This window comes from Micropterus dolomieu, linkage group LG22 (genome assembly GCF_021292245.1).
Source record: "Micropterus dolomieu isolate WLL.071019.BEF.003 ecotype Adirondacks linkage group LG22, ASM2129224v1, whole genome shotgun sequence".
In the NCBI taxonomy this organism is placed as follows: domain Eukaryota; kingdom Metazoa; phylum Chordata; class Actinopteri; order Centrarchiformes; family Centrarchidae; genus Micropterus; species Micropterus dolomieu.
In genome coordinates, this window is record NC_060171.1 from 20,287,836 (window position 1) to 20,303,577 (window position 15,742).

A 15,742-nucleotide genomic window follows, 5' to 3' on the forward strand; every position below is an offset into this window, starting at 1 on the left:
TTCTTGAATATGGCTACACTAAGATAGCGTTACGTTAACTGTCATTTCTAAACATTTGGGAAAAGTTAAAAAGTGAAACGAAAAAAAAGGATTCGAGGTTTAAACAGGATTTGTATTGCTGTAAACAGGTCCTCCATGAAAACATCAGATATGAAATAAAACATACAGTACATTCCAAGTCAGTCAGTTTATGGCATAATGAGAGGATATATCAGCATTATAAGTCGAAACAGAAACACGTACAGCCTGAATGCTACTTAAATTGGACTGACACCTCATCTGAACATAAATTGATGAGCCAGAACAAATTAATGACATTGTTTTTTTTTCCTGTCGCTCCAAGATAAAACTACATTACATGTAAATTCTATAACACATTTGTGGTAAATAAATTAAATTTCATCAACCAAAATATTCATAATAAACATAACTGATCCCAGGTATTCAATAAGGGGGAAATTAAATGTTCTTTAAGTTATTTACAAACCACACATCACATTTTGTGGATTCTTGTGTAGAAAAATAAATAAGATTCAAAACACAGCAAAACTAATGGAGGGTCATCACAGTGGTCTGAGTCCTCATTGATTGAGTCATCGCCTCTGCAGCATTTCATCTGCTCACACTTTGTACTTCTCCTTGGCTTGATCATTAAGTATACAGATGTGCTGTGAAAAAAATAAACCAGAGGGCAGTAAACTAATGTTAAATGCATTTCTATTGTCCAGTTTTGTTTACATTTCTCCATTTTGTACAGCGAGTACAAAGCTGTAGCTACTACTGATGACACTGAGGTCATGTAATTGAATTTAAATAAAGTACAAGTTAGCGTTAGGGTAAGGAATGCTGCAAAACATTTAAATAGTGGCAGGTGGTGGTAAAACAAGTTGAGAAAAATTTTAAATGTTTGGAAAAACATTTTATGTTCTCTTGGTGTAGTTGGCAGTGGTGTTTCAAGATCACAGTTTGATTGATATGCATCATGCATGCGTTGCCTAATTTCCTGAATCCTGATTTCCAGATTAATACATCATTTGTATGCTAACTGCGAAACAGTTCGCTGTGAGAAGCAGTATAATGTACATACTGCTTACTGTTGAAAATGTGGTATGGAATTGGAACACAGCTACTGTTTCATAAATTGTCTATCCTCTTACATTTCACATTAAGTAATAAACTGCTGCAAACTTACACTGAGATCTCTGAAGTACTCATTGTAGTCCAAAGCGTAACCCACCAGAAAGGCATCTGGCACCTCGAAACCAATGTCTGAAATGAATATATAGACACTACCAATGTGAGTCATATAAAGAAAACAACTACTTTTAAGTGCAGTGGAAGAAAAACCCTCCGGCTGATCTGCAATGAGATCTGGAAGGCTATTATAAGGCAGGTTATCTGAGGCTCTGTAGTGAACTAATAGATGTCGCTCTTCTACCGGCTGTGTGAGGTTGCACTTAGGCAGTCAGTGCTGTCTAGTTGAAAGTCAAAACGCTTACAGTAACAGCTGTCCTTGAGGGACAATCTTAAAGAGATTATCCAACTCAAACCTAAAAACATTACATAATAAGATACAGTGAGAGCACAGGGTTATCAGGCATGTGTTAGTGCATCAGTGCCAGGCTCGGCTACATTTGGAGTATATTTTCCTGATATCAGTTTGAATCATGCATGAAAAACACAGACCTTCAAAAGAACCAGACACATGTGAGTGATTGGCATGAAATGAGCACTACACCATACATTTCTACACTACACATACAGTGGATAGAAAAAGTCTACACACCCCTGTTAAAATGCCAGGTTCTTATGATGTAAAATAATGAGACAAAGATAAATCATGTCAGAACTTTTTCCACCTTTAATGTGACCTTTAATGTGAACAATTCAATTGAAAAACAAATTGAAATCTTTGAGGGGGAAAAATGAAAAGTAAAAACCCTCAAATAACCTGGTTGCATAAGTGTGCAAACCCTTAGACTAATACTTTGTTGAAGCACCTTTTGATTTTATTACAGCAGTCGGTCTTTTTGGGTAGGAGTCCATTAGCATGGCACATCTTGACGTGGCAATATTTGCCCACTCTTCTTTGCAAAAGTGCTCCAAATCTGTCAGATTGCGAGGACATCACCTGTGCACAGCCCTCTTCAGATCACCCCACAGATGTTCAGTTGGATTCAGGTCTGGGCTCTGGCTGGGCCATTCCAAAACATTGATCTTCTTCTGGTGAAGCCATGCTTTTGTGGATTTGGATGTGTGCTTTGAGTCGTTGTCGTGCTGAAAGGTTAACTTCCTCTTCATCTTCAGTTTTCTAACCGACGCCTGAAGGTTTTGTGCCAAAATTGCCTGGTATTTGGAACTGTTCATAATTCCCTCCACCCTGACTAAGGCCCCGGTTCCAGCTGAAGAAAAACAGCCCCAAAGCATGATGCTGCCACCACCATGCTTCACTGTAGGTATGCTGTTCCTTGGGTGATGTGCAGTGTTGTTTTTGTGCCAAATATACCTTTTGGAATAATGGCCAAAAAGTTCTACCTTGGCTTCATCAGACCATAACACATTTTCCCACATGCTTTTGGGGAACTTGATGTTTGTTTTTGCAAACTTCAGCTGTGTTTGGATGTTTTTATTTGTAAGAAAAGGCTTCTGTCTTGCCACCCTACCCCATAGACCATTCATATGAAGAATACAGGAGATAGTTGTCACATTTACCACACAGCCAGTACTTGCCAGAAATTCCTGCATTTCCTTTAATGTTGCTGTAGGCCTCTTGGAAGCCTCCCTGACCAGTTTTCTTTTCATCTTTTCCATCAATTTTGGAGTCACAGTTGTGCCATATTTTCTCCACTTGATGACTGTCTTCACTGTGTTCCATGGTATATCTAATGCTTTGGAAATTTTTTTTGTACCCGTCTCCTGACTTATGTCTTTCAACAATGAGAGCTCTCTGATGCTTTGAAAGCTCTCTGCGGATCACGGCTTTTGCTCGGAGATGCAACTAAGAAAATATCAGGAAAATCCTACTAGAACAGCTGAACTTTATTTGTGATTAATCAGAGTCACTTTAAAATGATGGCAGCTGTGTAATGACTTCTAGTTAACCTGAGTTTGAATGTGATCGGTTAATTCTGAACACAGCCACATCCCCAGTTATAAGAGGGTGTGCACACTTATGCAACCAGGTTATTGTAAGGTTTTTATTTTTCCATTTTTCCCCCCTCAAAGATTTCAGTTTGTTTTTCTATTGAATTGTTCACATTATAGGTGGAAAAAGTTCTGACATGATTTATCTTTGTCTCATTATTTTACATCATAAGAACCTGGCATTTTAACAGGGGTGTCTGGACTTTTTCCTATCCACTATAGATAACATGTCTAACAAGTGAATAAAGGAGGTGCTCACAGTCTGGTCTGTACCCTGAACTCCTCGGGGTCCTCTTCACCAGAAGGCTGTAATGAAAGATGAGGAAAATACAGTATATGTGAAACAAAAGCCTTTAAAAAGAGAAACTAGAGAAGCGGTTTTGCAGATTTTAATTCTGACAGATGGAACTGATTGTCTTGGTACATCCGCACAACACAAATACAAAATCAACCTTTTTGTGGCCAATGAAAGAGGGCCCCTGTCTTGGAAGTTCAATTTGCCAAAAGAATGAAAAAACGTTCAGCAAGATCTGAGATTATTTAGAATAACTGGAACATATTATTTCTTATTGTTGGCCAGCTAGGGTACTTTCTGTGTCGTAGGTTTCCTCCAGGTGCTCCAGTTCTCCTACAGTCCAAAGAAATGCAGGTTAGGTTAAGTGGCAACTCTAAATTACCCAGAGGTGTGAATGGGAGTAGGATTAGTGTGCCCCGCCTCTAAACTGGTGTCATAATTGATAAAGAGTCACAGCTAATGGATGGGTGGATATTGTTTCTGAAAAAATTATATACTAGAACTTGACTTGACTGTATCTTTACCAGGCTGTATATAAAGAAAAACACTGGCAAACTTGGCACTCTGGGCTTGGATATTGGACTTATTCGTAAACTAAGCCCAGATAGTTCGGATTGGTAGTCACACCTCCTCCACTGTAGTGCTCAACACCGGAGCCCCCCCAGGGTTGTGTGGTCAGCCCCCTTCTGTTCACACTGTACACTCACGACTGCAACATGGACAGAACTCTGTTCGATACCAACAATCTTACAGAGTGGTGCACAGAGAACAACCTGCTTAATGTCAGCAAAACCAAGGAGCTGATAATTGATTTTCAGAAAAATGAGACAAAGACACACACTTATGTCTACATGAGTAGAGCAGGTGAACGGTTTCAGGTTCCTGAAAATCAGCATCACAGAGAACCTGACATGGTCATCTCACATTTCCACGCTGGTGAAGAAAGCGCAGAAATGGCTGTATTTCTTTAGGAAACTTAAGTCTAAATTTGCGTGCCAAGTTGTTGTTGACATTAACAGAGGAGCAATAGAAAGCCTCCTGACAGGAAACATCACAAGCTTGCATGGGATGTGCACAGCCCAGAACCGAAGGGCTCTGCAGTGTGTGATTAAAACCACTCAGAAGACGCTCATTGGTAGAGCATCAGTGTTATCCGTGAGGTGAGATGCCTATGCAGAGCCCAAAGGATACGAAAAGACAGTTCCCACCCACCCACAGCCTGTTGACCCCGCTGCCGTCTGGCAAGAGATACAGAAGTATCTGCCGTCGCACCTCCAGACTTAAGAGCAACTTCTTCCCCAAGGCTGTGAGACTCCTCAATTTATACACAGTACAGTCTATGATTTTTACATAAAAAAAATGGTCCTAAATGAAAATACTTGTCCTGAGCAACAGGCAATTTGAGTTTCTCCCCACTGTTTATTGGGGTGGCAGCAGAAATGTCAGCAGTGGAAACCTCAGCACGAACAGGAACCATCAACCAGCGTGCGTGCGTTATAATATTACATAATCTACATCAAAGCAATAGAAATGACCCTACCCATATACAGCAGATCAAACAAAGACTACTACAGTTTATGGAAGCATCAGAGAAAACCCACATTACTTCAACACATTTCCTGTTTCAACCAGCTACCAGGAATACATCAGAGAAATGAGCTCTGACTCCACAGTGCAGTTAATAGTACGGCAGATTAACTCTTAAGCTGCTCTCTCCCTCCGTCACATTACATCTCTAATACAGTCCTAAAGCAGAATGTCCATTAGCTAAGAGCACTGTTATATGCACTCTCTCTGCAGACATAGCAGCCAGTTATAGTGGAGGTCTTTAATTTCTGGACTGTAAACTTATCAAAGTGTGCCTACCTTACAACTTTAACCATCTTGGGATTACATTCGCTCAGCAGGGAAAGTAGCGTCTGCATCGTCCTTCCAGTCTCCACAATATCCTTTTTATAATGCAGAACACAGAAAGTGGTCACATTAAAGTGGAGGCACACACAAAGAGAAGCATTTCTTCAAAATGTGGCATATAAACAACTCGTACAACAGAGTATTTTTAACCCAAATCATTTTTTTTTTTTGATGATATCTGATATTTCATTTTTAAAAGATGAACAAACTGAATAAAAACTGGTGTTTATGCCTTTCAGGTATTTATAGCATGAGCAATATTTCAAATCAGTGAGCAGGACCGATGTATGGCAGTATTGGATCAGACTGAAATGAGGATTTCAGCATTATCCTTATAAAGCACCAGCATTGTCAGTTTTCTAGAAAGTCTACAATATCATGTTAGACAGCATCTTGATATCACACTATAAATATGAATTATTTTCATATTGCCCAAACACAATACAGAATAAAAAAAGAAAAGTCTTACCTCAACAATCAAAACATTCTGCAGGGGGGGAAAAAAAAAAGTTGATGAAATACATATCTATACAAAAGACTTTATGGCCAAAGTATTTCTGCCTGACACCAGTAGACTAACCTTGCCTGAGAGGTTGGACAGCTCGTCACCTCCTATGACTCTGACACTGTTTGTTGACTTGTCATTCTAGGGAACACAAAGAGGAGAGGACAATCATCCATCTCAGTTTGATTACAGTTTCAGTTTATATTAACCTTTTATTTGTTTTGCTAGGATCATGAGAAAAATACTCACCATTAAATCTACCTTACTTTTTTTTTTTTAAATGTCTATACATTGAACTCCACCCTGGGAACACTGCAGTGGCCCATTTCTGATAAGATACTCAATACTCTCATTTGTATTTTGCCAACCTTCATATCACACACCTCACATTAGCACAAGTGGTTTCTGGTAATGAGGAAAGGCAGCTTACACAGTAGCTCTTCACCCTAATGAAATCCACTGTCAGCGGGACTGATTTATCACTGTTCTGGTTCAGTGCTTTAATGTAGTCCAGGAGGTCTGCAAAGAACTTGTAGCCCCCTTTTAGCACACACAGTGCTACGATGTGGTGTCCCCCCATGTCCCGGACAATGTCGCGGGCCAGACGCTCTGTCCTGGACCAGAGAGGTGGGACACACAAAACGGTAAAAAGCAGGGAGAGAAAGGATGCATCGTACATTACAAGGCAACAGTGAATGCAGTGCGGTTATAGTCCTTCACATTCAAATGCACATCAGGATGTGCACTACAGCGATTTGTTAAACAAATACAGTAGGCTATAGTGTTAATCCTAGCATTAATGTGTGTGTCAGAGTCTGTGAAATAGTAAGACCCAGAGAGCGAGGGTGTCAGGTGACTTGGCAGAGTAATTTCTAGTGTTTGATGCTGGTGCTGGAGGGGGGCAGGGGTTGCTGTTGACTGGTTTACCTGTCCATGATGAGTCCATGGGGGATGATCACCTTGTCCAAATCGTTCTCATAATGTCTGGGGACACAGAAAAGGTCTAGTTCATGACCCTTCTCATCATCAGCGATCTGAAACAAGAGGAAGACATCTCTTCAACACAGTGCAAAACGACTGACGCTGACAGATGACCATGCGCCCAAGACGCGTTTAATCACAGCAGTCATTCTCCCCTCTCAACCACCTGTTTACCCCCGCACACACGTGACTGAGATTGGAGGAGGAGGGTTAATGGACATAACACGCTGAAACACTCAATCAAATGCTGATTGTGCCACCTTTAACAGGCATATAACAGACAGGCCTACAGTACAACCACACCCTGACAAGTGGACAAGTTATCAAAATACCGAACCGGCAGCAAACACAGCAAATTTAAAGCCTCACCTGCAGATAGGAAGCCATGTTACCGGCCGGCGGTCGTCCGTCCTCTTCAGTCGCAGCGAAATATCTGAGGAGTCATGCTTAGGTCCTGAGAGGCAAGAGGAGGGTTTGTTGACTGTAGGTGGCACGAGCCGCTCTCCTCCGCACCGACGGACTGCTGCTGATATAGCGAGCTCGCGCAGCACAGGCGACGATCCTCTGCCGGGATTTAAGTCCTTTACGTCAGAATCCCGTTTACCATCCCAATAATCTGATTTGTCCGACACAACCTGAGCTTAAAATGCTCTTCACTGGTTGTTACTACTACTACTGCATGTTTAGGTAACTGAGAAGGCGATGCACTGACTGCAAGCGGTGGGGAGAAGCTTCCGATGACGCAGTTTTAAAAATATAACGGACGACAGTTAACGCCTCTCCTCACTAAAAGCACTACACTGCTCCCTGTGTGTGTGTTTACATTGCATCTGTGCTCTGTAGTGTTACACTACTTTTTATAGACGTATTTAATCCAAATGTCCCAAGATAACAATTCACCTTAACATTACATTTAGTTGAACTACATCTCATATCGTGTGTGTGTGTGTGTGTGTGTGTGTATATAACACACACACACACGTTGACTGAACAATATCGCCCAAAGATCAACTTAGAAACTGTTTAGGAGCTTTTAATTCTATGGCATAATCTTCATCAGCTGATAGGGTCTGCCCACTTGAAAATGTACACATTCAAATAATAAAGCACTGAGCACTTTAATCATTGACTTATTTTGTTGTATCTTGTGTTAAACCTCTAAAAGACTTCTCTTTAATAAGTTTTTCCTCTTCTCTTTGTCAACATGCTTCAACAATCCTGAACTTACTCAACGTGCCATGGTAGGTAGATTTTAACTGGTTGTCACATTATTTCTGAAGTGGTATTTCCATATTTTAGAGTATGTTAACTGGACGTAGGTATATGGCATCAATTTAAATTGTGTAACTTTTCGTGCATCACTTTTAATAGTCTACCCAAAGCAGGATCCCAGCAACAGAACTCGTACTCGTTTTCATTTCAGTCTAATTTGCCAATCTTGAGCACCACGGAATTCATGCTGCCCTGTAGAAAATATTTACACACACGTAGTCTGTTCAATCCTGTCTTTGTATTAAGTTAGCTCTCTCTCTCCATGTTAAATCTGATCTCAAAACAACCACTATCAGCCTACAGGTATGTCCTTTAAACAACAATTTAACAACTGTTTAAATTTAGAACGACAGAATAGGAAGAGCGAAAACTGCAAAAACAACACATTTTTAATGTTCCCAATTTAATGAGTGACAACAGAAACAAAACATTTTTTCCATCTTACAAAAATGCAATACCAGGTGTTGTACAACACCAGAAGCATGGAAACTATGAAAACAGAATAAACATGTTCTCATAGTTAAGAACACCAAAGACGCAAATATCATCATCTCTGTACGATAAGTCTTTATGAGTGCCACTTGTGACAGTGATGCCAAATCTCAAATGACACCATTCCCCATATAGAGTCCTACTTTTAGCCTGAGACCCACATACAGAGCTGTGACTGTGGGCAGAAAGTAGAGCACCATCCGGATGAAGACGGCATGATTTGAGAGAAGACCTTAATAAGGAAGCACACTCATTTTTTCTTCTTCTCATCTTTCTTGGCACCATCCGCTTTTTCCTTCTCCTTGTCTTTGTCCTTCTCATCTTTTTTCTCTTTGTCATCTTTCTTCTCTTTCTTGCCTTCCTCCTTTTCCTGTCCCTCTTTCTTTTCCGCGTCGCGGTTGGAAATCTTGTTGTTGATCAGGTTGTGCAGAGCCACCACAGAGCGTATGAGCGAGGCCAAGTAGACCACCAGCATCTGGTCATTGGTCTTTAGGTAGAAGGCTTTTGTGAACTCCTGCAAACACAAAAACAGAATATTCAGCAACTGTCTAAAACAATACAGCACACAACATATCCATATGAAGACATTAACAAGGATCTGGTGGCTTTCTGTGATGTAATTTTATGCTGAAACTATTGATGGATCAAACAAACACAGAACTGGATTTTTATTCAGATATGAAACAAGCAGGTATTTATCGTAGAGGTCTGGTTTATGCCATTATTTTACTGGTAAATCACAGGAATGCAATCAAGAATTATTCTGGTGGTTCAGTATTTTATCAACAAATCAACTGCTAACTGAATTTAAAAAATTTAACTACAGAACAGAATAGTTTAAAGTCTGTCATAAAATTTAATTTACAGCCAATGTCAACCCAAGTAATAAAATACTGCCCACAGGTGACATTTCTTTGTTAGGAACTAGGGTTCATACTAGTTAACATTTGAGCACAAATGTGCTGGAGCTGTATGTCTCACTAAACCCGACTCTGCCCTCCAGTGGATAAAATGAGAAGATACTGATGAAAGCTAAAAATATAAATTTTATTTTTTCTGTTTATTTTTTTTGTTTTTCTCGCCGCGTCTCTTTAGTTCACTGCATTTACTCAAAATTCTGTAGTAGTTGTAATTGTAACAAGTCAGTGAACAGGACGGATGTCAATACACCTTCTAACAACAAGTAGCAGCAGCTTTAATTCACTGTGAAAATCCACCTCTCAACATCACATACAGTAAGAAAGTTTGACTAGTGCAGACGCCACTTAAAATCAAGTGAAATTAGCTTCACTACAGTTGAAAAGACACCAATTTCCCTCCAATGATTACAGTAAACAAATAAGAACTAAATGCATCTCAAACACAAACAGCTTACCAGCAGATTAACGTCTGGCAGCAAGTTGAAGACGTCTTGCAGCTGGTAAATGATCTGATGGTTGATGGGAAGTTTGCCTGCTGTCACTCTCTCCAGGTAAGAGCGGATGTCCAGCAACTTCGAGTTGAGTCCCTTCAGGCCGTGAACCTGATTTGTGATCCGTTGCGACAAAGTGCCCACTGTGGTATCCTTGATATCTCTGTAGACGGTGTAGCAGATGAGAAGTGATTAGGCAAGAGTATGAATATCTTATTCTTTTGCAACGAGTTTTCATTTGTTGATAATTTTCATCAGTTGGTTCTGCTTTTTGGTGATTATAATAAAGTAGTAGCAGAGTTGTATCATTTACACTCAGTACTGTAATCACAATTATTTACTGTGGTGACTAAAATGTCTGTCACATGTGGAAAAGTGTGTTAATCAAAGCTTTGTGTAGTACCTGAGCAGGTGCTCCACACCCACTTCCTCTGCTTCCTCTGCTCCAATCTCACTGGTGACATGTTCAAATGTTTTGGATGTTGGAGTGCCATCCTAGTAATAGTAAAACACAACAAAGAAAATAATTCTAACTTTACTCTAAACTAAGGTTTGTGTTCAACTAAGATACTGAAAAAAAATTAAACTGAAAAGTGCAGTATTTGAAACCAACAGATGTAACAGGATGATAACACTGAAGTGCAGACTGTCACCTTTCTTGGGAATACTTTCAAACAAATCAGACAAAAAAGGGAAACATAATACAGCTATATAGTGGCCTCCAAATTCAATGTGCTTTACAATTTACCTTTTGGACAAATGAAACAGAATAGGAATCTAATTAATTGTAAATTGGGTGCTCAGGAACTCCTGCATGCATTGTCAGACTCACACAAATGGAATGGAAATGTATAAATCATGTAATTTATAATTCAATAAAAATTCTCTCCGAAACATTGCTCAGTCTCAACACTGGAATTCTATCTGCTACAATGCAATCCATGATTTACTTACGTCGTGTATTTCCTCCACAGAGATGTATGCTTCTGTGGGAAGACCAAGATCTTTGGGCTTTACATCTATAATGACCAATACCTGTCAGGATAAAAGAGAAATATGTGAGTGAGTTACTCACTACATCAGAAAGAAAACGTGTAGAACAATGTGATGTCCTAATGCACATTAAAGGGGTGGGGGGGTGGGGGGGTGGGGTGGGGTAGTTACATACCGAATTGGTGCAGTACTGCTTGATGAGCTCGTTGATAGCAATGTCATTCTTGTGTAACTTGGGTCCTGTGTGGTACCATCCAACTATTCTTTCTCTGGCTGAAAGCCAAGGAAGACAGGTATTCACAAGTTTAAAATCAGGCTAACATAGTCAAGTAAAACACAACTTACATTGAAATAGGAAGTGTCTTACCATTAACTTTTTTGAACATGCCATACATGTTCTCCAAGTAGTCATGATCCAGGAACCACACCGAGTCATCCTTTTCATCCTCGTCAAATGGCACTGGAGAGGGACATTGACAGTGAATTAAAGAATTGACAGACTCTGTTAGTGGCAGACTTTCAACATTTGCTGACTTTTATAATAAATTCATGTTCATATTTTGCTACAGCAGTCATGAGTCAACAGTAAAACCCTATCTAATGCATATTTAAATATCTTAAAAGGGGCCCTCCACATGATCATACTTCCACTTGGCCTGTGAAAACAGTTGTGTAACATGAGTATTTTCAGTGGCTCTGGAGTGAGCTTTGTGAAGTCTAAAAAGCTTTCGATAGCCTTCATTTTTATTTGTTTAAATTTGCACATTTAATTGTGCATCTAAATGTGGGCATAATTTCTGTGTTCTCTTATCTTCACTTGATTTTTAAAATTCCCATTCTTGTAGAGCTTGCCTGTACTTGTGCACAAATTGAAAATCTTTTACCATTGTTATATTTATTGTACCCTGTAAAGCACACTGAATTGAATTAAAGTTGCCTAGAAACTACCTCAGATGAAGTCATCTGGGTTTTCCTAGTTTAGGATTGAATGCTACATCTTTATAATAGAAAACCTGCATTACAAACTGGGATAAGAAGAAGTTTGAAAGATCATTAGCGGGCAGGGAAGGTCAAATTAAAGATACTACTATACTGAGATGCATTATTGGAAGTGAAGGATCCAGTCTTTTCAAAGTTTGTATCATAATAAAGACTAAAATTCAACATATCAAAGACTCCCGTGCTTCAATTACATTTATAACTGTTCTTTATTGAATCTGTTACTCATATGGGTATGTTTTAGACATGATTGTGTGTGGCTGATTATGTTTTTGTCTCCCCCAAATGCTGTCACCATGTCGCTCACCTGCAAAACTATTTGAGACGTCAAGAACCTTTTTATGCCATGATCCCAGAAGGACACCAACCACTCGTTTCTGATTGCCAACTTTTCCTATCCTGTGGATTGAATTGTCAAAAATGAACAAAACAAATTAGTTTAACACAGTTTTGTAAGAATTTAACGCCCTATTGATTCAGAACATAGACGGAGTAAGATGAGCTAAGCTAATGACAAAATCTTCATGTTGTCAATCGCTAATGAAATGAACGGCAAGATCGTGCTACTAGTGTGTACGTAACTTACTAACGAGTTACTACTAGTCAATCCTACTGATATGTTAAAACATTGTTTACTACCACTGGCTAGGTGACGAACTAAACTAATTTCACTGAGCTAACTAGCCTGGTCATGTCTCAATTCACTCTCAATGGGACTCTGACTCAGCAGGGCTAACATTAGCTTAGCATACCAGCAACGGTACAATTCTGAACATTTTAAAACGTCCAGCCTTTGTAAAGACCGAACGCAGATATTAAACTTACTGACCTGTTAAAATGGTCGACCACGCTGAGCAACACGAGGGGATGAACGACCACATTTTCCACCGCTAACTCCGGCATTTTGTTGCAGTAAAGATAAACAGCTCACAACCACACACCTCCACACAATGACTGCTACGCTGCACTTCCGCTTGCGTCTTACGTCTCTTCCGCTTCTCCTTGGGAACAGAGAGACGCGGAGAAAAGGCAGAAGAGTTGTCGCAGGCAGCAGTTCACAGGCAAAATGGTAGGGACTGTGCTCGCAGTTTACTGTGTTTTCTGTCGGAAATGTTTTCCTAAATTTATATTCCATTGTGTCACTATTGCATTAATGTTTATATTAACGAAAGAAACTGAAACCGCATCGATCATATTAGCTATAACATGTAACTTACCTTATTAGTACTGCCCTTGCTAACTATTAACTTCACTGAAATCAAATCAAACATCCTTAAAGTTGCCGTTTATTAGCCTACTGTTAGCTAGCAGACTCTGCCATATTATACAGTTTGATTTCATTATCATTATTATTATGTATTTATCAAGCCTTTCAATTAATTCTGTCCTGTAGGCTGAAGTTGAGGAAACACTGAAGAGGATTGAAGCACATAAAGGTGTGATTGGGACAATAGTTGTCAATGCAGAAGGTAAGCAAAAAATCACAGTTGTTTTCCCAGATTCAGCATGTTTGCAATAAAGTCAGACTGTAAAGGTTAGTGTTTTATCTTTTCAGGTATTCCCATCAGAACAACTTTAGATAACTCCACAACTGTACAGTATGCAGGACTCCTTCGCCACCTCACGATGAAGGCCAGGAGCACAGTGAGGGATATTGACCCTCAGAATGACCTCACCTTCCTCCGCATCCGCTCCAAGAAACATGAGATCTTGGTTGCACCGGGTGAGTTTGTAGTAGTTGCAGTGGTGTTGTTGACTTAATGATGATCACTGAAAGAAGCATGTAATATTTCAGCTAACAGCTGTAACTTGGAAGAGGTCTACTGTTTTAATTACATTTGTATATCCTATCTTCTCTTCTTTTATGTGTCTGCAGAAAATGACTTTCTGCTGATAGTCATCCAGAACCCATGTGAATAGCTGCTGGACATTTCCATGAGAGTCAGCCATTGATTTGTCACATGCAGTTGCTTTATCCAGGCAAAATATCTTTTCTCCTGGTTAAATAGCTCCATATTCTGCATAACTTCTCTTTTTCTACTTAGAACTCAAATATGTCGCCTTAATCTATGTTTTTTGTTTAGCCGTATTTCTTACAGTTCATGTCTTTGTGTTGATATTGAATAAGTCTGTGAAATAAAGCTGCTCGTAATCACACGGTACTTACTAGATCGTCCGTGTTCATTCTGTTACATTCTGTTACATTCTGTTCTGTACATAAGTACATGTAGTCACATAACAAATGCAGATAATTCCATATAGGAAGATATTTACTATCATGTATTATAAATACAAATGCTGAACTATTATCAGACAAATGTACTTAAAGTATCAAAGTAAAAGAACTCATTGTTCACAATGGGCCCTGTCAATGTTACATCATTAGGTACATATGATTGATTTGATAGCCCTGCGGTGGACTGGCGACCTGTCCAGGGTGTACCCTGCCCAATGTAAGCTAGGATTGGCTCCAGCCCCCCGCGACCCTGTATGCAGGATAAGCGGTTGACGATGGATGGATGGATGGACCGATATGTTACTACTGATGCAAATGTGAACAGAATTCCAATCAGCCAGGTAATTGAAAACACATGTGTGGGTGTGCAGGGCCTTTAATTTACAAAGTAGTAACTATAGCTGTTCAATATATGCAGCGAAGTAAAACACACGCTTTCCTCTGAAATGCTGTGGAAGTATCAAAAGTGGCATAAAATGGAAAAACTCAAGCAAGTACAAGAACTCAAAATTGTACTTAAGTACACTGCAAGAGTAAATGTACTTAGCTACTTTCCACCACTGCTTATATCCCGCGTTGAAACACTTCTGTCTTGATGAGAGCCGTCTTTTCCAGGTGACAATGCCCCCATCCGCATGACACAAGAGGTCACTGAATGGCTTGATGAGTATGAAAATGAATCATATGCGATGGCCTTCACAGACACTTGATCTCAACCCAATTAAACACCCATTTTAGATTTTGGAGTGACGTCTGAGACAGCACCATCAACTGCCATCATCGAATCACAAAATGAGGGGAATACTTTTTGGAGGGATGGTTTTCACTCCACAGCCTCTTTTCATGTGGACGTTCATTACATCGTATGACAAGTAAACTGTCCACTTCAATAACTATTTCAAGGGAGCAAACTATCAAAAATGTATTTGTTTGCATTATATACCATAGGGATGATGATTCTTCTCCTGCTGTTTAAAGACCACAGACTATTCTTTCTTTCATGAAATTAATTAGATGTCTACATCTACACATCGGCTGTGGCTCAGGAGGTAGAGCGGGTTGGCCGTTAATCGGAAGGTCAGTGGTTCAATCCCTGGCTCCCCCTAGTTGCGTGTCGAAGTGTCCTTGGGCAAGATACTGAACCCCGAATTGCCCCTGGGGGCTATTCTGCCAGTCTATGAGTGAGTGTGAATGTTAGTTTCTGTTTGAGCACTTAGGCTCAGTGTATGAATGTGTGTGACTGGTGAATGCAGATGTAGTGTAAAAGCAAGTACGGAGCATTTACATTTCGATTAAACTCGTGTGGCGCTGTTTTTATGTCGGGTGAAAAAAATCTCAGGGGTAAGATGCTGACAGTGGCACAGTGACAAAGAGTTAATTATCTAGACTGCATGTCCAGGTTTGTTATTAAAACAATGACAACTGTAAGGGTAATGATGTTAAATATAAACACCACGTCCACAGCAGAAGCTTGGTGTCCCTTCAATGTGTTCATGGAAC

General features: G+C 39.8%; 4 protein-coding genes across 5 annotated transcripts in view; 1 reads left to right on the plus strand and 3 right to left on the minus strand.

The window, feature by feature from the left end:
• Positions 1 to 15,742, minus strand: part of LOC123961427 (zona pellucida sperm-binding protein 3-like) — a gene marked incomplete in the record, with an annotated part of 791,580 nt that overhangs the window by 381,163 nt on the left and 394,675 nt on the right.
• hprt1l (hypoxanthine phosphoribosyltransferase 1, like) lies at positions 92 to 7,576 on the minus strand. Of its 2 annotated transcripts, XM_046036859.1 has the most exons (9): positions 7,209 to 7,576; positions 6,786 to 6,892; positions 6,289 to 6,472; positions 5,934 to 5,999; positions 5,823 to 5,840; positions 5,306 to 5,388; positions 3,404 to 3,450; positions 1,193 to 1,269; positions 92 to 668 (listed from the first exon to the last, which is right to left on the minus strand). In XM_046036859.1, exons 1-9 carry the CDS (start codon positions 7,224 to 7,226, stop codon positions 621 to 623), a joined length of 648 nt encoding a protein of 215 aa, XP_045892815.1. In that variant the 5' UTR covers positions 7,227 to 7,576; the 3' UTR covers positions 92 to 620. The 2 variants fall into 2 exon arrangements, with proteins under 2 accessions (XP_045892815.1, XP_045892816.1); XM_046036860.1 differs by lacking the exons at positions 92 to 668; positions 1,193 to 1,269; positions 3,404 to 3,450 and adding an exon at positions 3,518 to 3,772 and having other exon boundaries at positions 7,209 to 7,573.
• psmd7 (proteasome 26S subunit, non-ATPase 7) lies at positions 8,498 to 12,993 on the minus strand. Its single transcript, XM_046036854.1, has 8 exons — positions 12,836 to 12,993; positions 12,314 to 12,405; positions 11,375 to 11,467; positions 11,183 to 11,280; positions 10,969 to 11,049; positions 10,418 to 10,509; positions 9,979 to 10,177; positions 8,498 to 9,117 (listed from the first exon to the last, which is right to left on the minus strand). Exons 1-8 carry the CDS (start codon positions 12,907 to 12,909, stop codon positions 8,854 to 8,856), a joined length of 993 nt encoding a protein of 330 aa, XP_045892810.1. The 5' UTR covers positions 12,910 to 12,993; the 3' UTR covers positions 8,498 to 8,853.
• LOC123961454 (dynein light chain roadblock-type 2) lies at positions 12,991 to 14,168 on the plus strand. The gene is made up of 4 exons (XM_046036865.1): positions 12,991 to 13,075; positions 13,400 to 13,475; positions 13,562 to 13,729; positions 13,883 to 14,168. Exons 1-4 carry the CDS (start codon positions 13,073 to 13,075, stop codon positions 13,924 to 13,926), a joined length of 291 nt encoding a protein of 96 aa, XP_045892821.1. The 5' UTR covers positions 12,991 to 13,072; the 3' UTR covers positions 13,927 to 14,168.

Coding starts and splice junctions, on each gene's coding strand:
- psmd7 (XM_046036854.1), bottom strand. CDS start 12,909: ATGCCGGAGTTAGCGGTGGAAAATGTGGTCGTTCATCCCCTCGTGTTG. Junction 11,468..12,313: donor CGTCTCAAATAGTTTTGCAG/GTGAGCGACATG, acceptor GTCCCTCTCCAG/TGCCATTTGACGAGGATGAA. Junction 10,510..10,968: donor CTGTGGAGGAAATACACGAC/GTAAGTAAATCA, acceptor TACTATTACTAG/GATGGCACTCCAACATCCAA.
- LOC123961454 (XM_046036865.1), top strand. Junction 13,476..13,561: donor AATAGTTGTCAATGCAGAAG/GTAAGCAAAAAA, acceptor TTATCTTTTCAG/GTATTCCCATCAGAACAACT. Junction 13,730..13,882: donor TGAGATCTTGGTTGCACCGG/GTGAGTTTGTAG, acceptor ATGTGTCTGCAG/AAAATGACTTTCTGCTGATA.
- hprt1l (XM_046036859.1), bottom strand. Junction 6,473..6,785: donor CATGGACTCATCATGGACAG/GTAAACCAGTCA, acceptor TCTCTGGTCCAG/GACAGAGCGTCTGGCCCGCG. Junction 3,451..5,305: donor AAGATGGTTAAAGTTGTAAG/GTAGGCACACTT, acceptor CTTTCATTACAG/CCTTCTGGTGAAGAGGACCC.